The sequence below is a fragment of the Halyomorpha halys genome, unplaced genomic scaffold (assembly GCF_000696795.3).
Source record: "Halyomorpha halys isolate HHAL.00 unplaced genomic scaffold, Hhal_1.1 Scaffold370.1, whole genome shotgun sequence".
Classification (NCBI taxonomy): domain Eukaryota; kingdom Metazoa; phylum Arthropoda; class Insecta; order Hemiptera; family Pentatomidae; genus Halyomorpha; species Halyomorpha halys.
The window spans coordinates 1-6,674 of record NW_027107863.1 but is presented as its reverse complement, the minus strand read 5'-3'; the positions used below and the strand labels follow the sequence as shown (position 1 = coordinate 6,674).

Below are 6,674 nucleotides of genomic sequence, written 5' to 3'. Positions count from 1 at the left end.
TCTTATGTCTTATTTCATATATTCTATTCTCTTAGGTCTTATTTCATGTATTTCATTCTCTTATGTCTTATTTCATGTATTCTATTCTCTTATGTCTTATTTCATGTATTCTATTCTCTTATGTCTTATTTCATGTATTTCTTCTCTTATTTTTTAACATTATTTTAATTGTTAGTATCTTTCTTAGCTCTGAAGATGCTCTCCAAACTGGGGTGAAACATTGGCTCACATTAAATAACTTAATTACTGTTTGAGTTTATTGATTACCGCACTCAGACCATCTTATTTTATAAATAATTCATATTATAAAATAATTTTTTTTTTCCAGAGCTACCAGCGTTAGTGTTCTGATGTTAATTTCGAGGATAGGTACTTTATCTTTGAACTTTCTAATGGCAAACATCATCTATACTTACTGTGATTTCTTATTTTATGGACTGGCATTGTCTGCATTAGGTAAGAGAATATTTAAATCTCTAACAAAATAAAATATTAGATATTATTTTTGTACAGTATCTTCAGTACCTTAAAATATATTGGTTTTAATAATGTAGGTACTTGATGACGATAGTAAAATTAGATTTTTTGAAATTTTAAAACTGAGTCATTATTTGCAGGAAATATTTACAATTTCAAAATTAGGAATTTTTATTATTATTAAAGAATTAATTTTAAAAGTAGGAAATATTTGCTGTAAATTTAAAAATTGTTTGTCAAACATTTTGGAATGGTTTACTTTTATGTAATTATTATATTAAATAAATTTAACATCGATATTTTACAAATTTAGTTTTATGGTTAACTGCAATAAGAATCAAAATTACAACCAAGTCATTATTTGCAGGAAATACTTACAGTTTTAAAATTAGGAAATATTTGCTGTAAATTTAGAAATTTTTAAATTGTTTGCCAAAAATTAAAATAAATTTTAAACATTTTGGAATGGTTCACTTTTATTTAATTATTAAATTGAAGAAATTTAACATTGATGTTTTACAAATTTAGTTTTATGACTAAATACAACAAAAACCAAAATTATAACCAAGTCATTATTTTCAGGAAATATTTATAATTTTAAAATTAGGAATTTTTATTATTATTAAAGAATTAATTTATAAATTAGGAAACATTTTCTGTAAATTTAGAAATTTAAAAATTGTTTGCCAAAGGTTAAAAAAATTTTGGAATGGTTAACTTTTATGTAGTTATTAGATTGAATAAATTTAACATTGATATTTTACGAATTCAGTTTTATGACTAGATACAACAAGAACCAAAATGAAAACCAAGTCATTGTTTGCAGGAGGAAATACTACTTTGTAGCAAATTTAGAAATTGTTTACAAAAGGTTAAAATAAATTAAAAACAAAAATATGGAATCATTCTCTTATAAGTAATTTTTAGTTTGAATAAATTTAACATTGATGTTTTTTTTTCGAATTTAGTTTTATGACTGAATACAACAAGAACCAAAATTAAAACCAAGTCATTATTTGCAGGAAATACTTACAATTTTGAAATTAGGAATTTTTATTATTATTAAGGAATTAATTTTAAAATTAGAAAATATTTGCTGTAAATTTAGAAATTTAAAAATTGTTTGTCATAGATTAAAATAAATTTTAATTCCCCATTAATCAATACCATACCACAGCTCTCAAAGAATGGTGCCGTAATTAAGATAAATTCTAAATAATCCCATCAAATAACCTTTATCCTTTGTCGTAAACCTACCGACTGCCCTACAGTTTCATTTAATAATGTTACTCTTACCCCTGTCGAACAGATCCACTATCTTGGACTACATTTCGACAAATGATTAACCTGGAATCCTCACACAAGACTGAAAAGACACAAAACTGCACGTCGATTTTGACTATTACAGCACTTACTAGACAAACGGTCTAAACTTCCAACACATTACAAAAGGCTGATCTACATGACTTTATTAAGGCCAATCTGGAGATATGGAGTTGAGCTTTGGGGCTCCACTAAACCTTTGAATTCTTCTTGTATCCAATCCTTACAATCCAAAATCCTCCGTAAAATCCTCAATGCTCCTTACTTTGTTACAAATAAATCCATACATAAAGACCTTAATGTTCCCTATGTAACCGATTTAGCCCGAACCAGATATCACTCCTTCCATTAAAAACTCCCTAACCACTCAAACCCCCTAGTTTCTAAACTTGCATCCACTTCCATTCCTGACAATCCTCCGAGGCACCTGAAAAGAAAATGGCCATGGGACCATTGTAAAATGTCATTAGAGTGCTACCAATGGGTAGTTGCTCTACATGCCTGTAACACTCCATTTTAACTAAGATCAAATTTATTGAATGTATTATACAATATACAGTTGTAAATTTTAATAATAATATTTTTAAAAAATCTATGAGGCTTGATTGGTAATTTTATTTTTGGCTCTAGAAAATATAGACACAAAACCCAAACTTAACTTACTCTTACTTTAAAGTATCTAAACGAAATCAATTGAAGTAAATCAGTTTAGAAAAAAAATTGAATAATTTGGATTTAGTCAGAAGGGGAGTGTTTATAAATATAATGAACTCAAATTGCTTAATTGTAATTAAAACAATTTGTTTTAGTTATGGCAGTGCTAATACTACTGATACCACGAAAGCCCATAGAAGACAAGGATGCAGATCCTTCAAAAGGAAACTAATGATCAAGCATCATTGACAGTTGAACTTTGCACCAAAAATTAAAAAGTGCCAACTTATTTTAAATACTCTAAGTTTCAGGAATGTTATTAATCAACCTTCAGTTTTAAAATTATAAAAACAGTTGTTATTATAAAAATTAATTGTGAGCTCTATCTTTTATAATCGGTATAACCTTTAACTAGAGAGGTGAGAATTTTGGAAATTCCAATTGTTTTTAATTTTTTAAAATTATTTATCCACAATTTTATAATTGGAAAAGCTAAGGTTGATCATATTTATTATAGGAAATAAAAATTATTTAGGAAAAGTACAAAATCATTTGAAATTTCAATTTTAGTGCTGTTTACTTAAAATAAATATTTACTCAACTGTTTTAAAGCCAACACATTCCACTACTAAATTGTAAACCAAAACAATTTAACTCCCAAAAGTGGAAAAATAATGAGCTATCAATTCAAGTGTTCCAAGCAAAACATTTCAGCAAGAGATAAACACACACAACCTTTTTTAATTTTACATAGCTATTACTATACCTGTATTGTATAGTTATCACTATACCTGTAACTTCATTTGTGCAAGTCTGTGAAAAGCCTTCTTCGTAGTTCATTTGGCCCCTATGATTTTATGTTATTAGGTAATGTACATATTTGTAAGCTTGATGCTTTATAGATCATATGTAGAGTTAACAAGATTTTCCTAGTTGCTTAATAAAATTAATCCTTGTGACTTGTGGGGGCTTTATAAAGAAAATTTAAAAATGAATAAAATTTGGTGACAAAAAAAGACTCCATGGGATTTGGTGTTTTCCAAACCTCTGATGGATTCAAATAGTATGGTCCATTTGTAGCTAAAGGAGTTAGAGCACAACTTTGATTTCCTCAAAGGCCTGGTAGGTTGACTTTTATTTTTTTGGTGGTCCCCATAAAACATAAATTGACTGCTCCCCCCCCCCCTCATGAATTTAGAATAAGGTGGTACTATGTAGGTAATCCCTTTGTATGTAAGAACTCACTAGGAAGAGGACCATAAAAAATAAAAAGGAATCCAATGGTGCTTTCTGTGCTAGTATTTAAGGTTAACTACATTTTTATCTTGAAGAATGACTAATATTATGAAAATTTTAAAAGGGATGGAGTGATACGAGTCCAAATTTATGAATATTTAATTGCTATCTAGAGTATATCCCACCTCCCTAGTTAAAGGTTCAAAATGGTAAAATGTCCAGTAAAAATTAAGAATAAACAAATACAGTGTATGTAAGCTAAGATAATAAATGTTTTTTTTTTTTTGTTTTTTGACTTTATTTAGTTTATTCACAACTGTAAAAGTATTTTTACAACCAGCAAATGAGATGTAGAGAGAGAAAAAAAAATAACAATAAAAAAAAAAATGAAGGCATGAATGAAGATTAAGGTCATCCAATGATGCCTCTCCATTAAAATTTAAATTTAAAAATCAATTTAAGAGGTCCCTATTCCAGGTCCTTCGTAAACGTCGTCCTTGCTGGTAAGTCTAGTGTTGATAGTCCTTGAATTAGAGGGTTAGTATGTGTTGGAAGTGCGTCAAAGATAATAAATGTAAACAATAATTAAGATTCCAAATATTCAACTCAAAATATTTTAATATTTTCATATGCAAAAAAAAGAAGGCTACTTTAAATGTGTCCCAGAACAGCCGGACCTATCTGGGATATTTCAGTGTAAATGAAAGGGTTATGTGATTATAAATATGTGTGTCATCTTACCTCTTCATTCACTAATAACTTCATTATGAAATACTTTTATAGGACATTTTTTATTTCTTGTAAGTATTTACTTTTATTTATTAGTATTTCTTCTATATTATCTCCCTATTATATAAAGAAGTTTTTAGTAATCACTATGTAATATTTTATTTTACATTCCCATACAATCTGAGCAATGAGTAGTACAATTAAATGAACACTTGTATAATTTGTAAAATGAGGATTTTGGCAAAAATTAGCTATAGTTGAAACTAATAGCTAAAATTGCCATGGATACAATATTTATTTATCAATGGTTCATTCATGAATTAGGGCCATTGCCATGGCAACTTTAGCTATTAGTTGCAACTATAGCTAAATTTTGCCTATTTATGTCAGGGAGTACCTCCTTGTTACTATTAATTTTATTATCATTATTATTGAAATTCTCTTATGCAAAAATTTATAGAACTGAAATGTATTGATTTGTTATACTATAATTGTTACACTATTTTAGTCCTATGTTTTTTGTATTTAGTTGTTTATTTAATTTTATCATTTGTTTTATTCTTTTCAATTGCTATCAGTATTTTATTTAACAACTATTTAAATGCATTTTGTCGGTTGTATCCATTTATTCATGTTAACTAATTAATTGTAAAAAAGGCAGTAAATAAATAGCCTTCTAACATGGTTAATGTTACAAGGAAATAATTAAAATAAGAACAAATCTTTTTGGTATTTGCAAAAATTCATATAAATTTACACTTCTATAATTTTATATCCAAATATCTCATCACTGTCATGTTATACTATCCCATGTAATATTAACTCAGAGATTCATATTTAGGTTATTATATTGGTTTTAGTCTGGAAGTTTTTTTTTTTTTTTATGCTAATAGTTGATTACGCTACTAGATTTGCCTAAGAAATTTTTTTATTGGACAGAAAATGGTCCAAAGACTAGTTTAAGGCTTCCTGATTCTAAATTTTTCTAATTATGATGTATGGTATTAATGATTTTCAGTTAAACGTACTAAGTTTTTACATAGTAAATGTAATAAGTATAAGATTGTGACCAGCCCAAATTCAAGTCCATGCTACATGTTAGAGGAGTTCCTAGCGATTTTCTTGGCAACTTTGTAATCTTTCTTTCCATAACTTACCAGAATGTCTTAATTTGTATCCATTAATTTGTTAGAGTTATAAAAACATCACAAACCAAACATGAACTACGAGAAACTAACCTATCAAAATGATAACAGACAAAATGGTGTGAAGATCAAGGGGTCTGTTGAGTGATATCATTCTCCATTTAGCAAACCTATTAACAGACTCTTAAATATATATTAACAATATAACATATAACATGGTTGTGAGTCTATCAAATGGAGAATGTCACGCAACAGACCTGCTGAACTCATCATTTTGTTTGTTGTGTTAGTTACTTGCTCCCAGTTAGTATTTTGTTTTGTGTGTTTTGGATGTTTTAAAATCTAAAAAAGCAATGGATGACCATAATAATAGTGTAATGACAGTTGTCAATTAGCTCATTTTGATTCTGTTTTTCACAAGTTAGAAGATCAACATGGCATTCAGTAGCCAAACTTTCACACAACTTCCACTTTTCACTTAATTTAGGCGTATTGTAATATATTATTTTAATCAAAACTTAGAAGTAAACAATAACATGAAGTTTTTGAAGGAAAAGTTATAAAACAAGCTGCTCAGAAAATCTGCTAGGAGCTCTTGTTCATTTACCATTTAACATGACTTTAAATAATGCTATACTTATAACATTTAACATGGTAAAACATTTTACATTTAATACAACATCATGAATATCCCTAACATATTAAATGTTGTCATTTTAACCTGCTAAAACTAGGAAATATTCCTATAGTGTTGTAATAATGACCCTAAGATGTAGGAATGATGTTGTCAAGTCCATTCCAACATTCTAAGAATCAGCAGAAATTAACTATCTTGATATTCGTTTATCGTATCTATAAAACACTATGCAATTTATTTATTTATCATTCCATTATCATTAAAAATTAATTTTTTTATTCTTTTAAGCAAACAATATATAACACTTATGGTGGCAGTAGGGGTTCGAGATAAACTTTCCGAAACTGCCAGCCAGTATTAAATAAAAAACTTACCAATAAATATTATTATATTTAAAGGATAAATGCTTGAACAAAGAAAACTACGAACAGAAGTATAATATCAAATAAAACACATTATATTTCCTTATAAAC

General features: G+C 27.6%; 1 protein-coding gene across 1 annotated transcript in view; it reads left to right on the top strand.

Moving 5' to 3' along the window:
* LOC106681854 (synaptic vesicle 2-related protein) overlaps positions 1-3,985 on the top strand; it is a gene marked incomplete in the record, with an annotated part of 34,655 nt that extends 30,670 nt beyond the window's left edge. Inside the window, 2 exon segments of the mRNA XM_067046239.1 lie at positions 329-456; positions 2,610-3,985. Of these exon segments, the coding sequence (XP_066902340.1) occupies positions 329-456; positions 2,610-2,686 (205 nt within the window).
* Between the last annotated feature and the right edge of the window lie 2,689 nt (positions 3,986-6,674).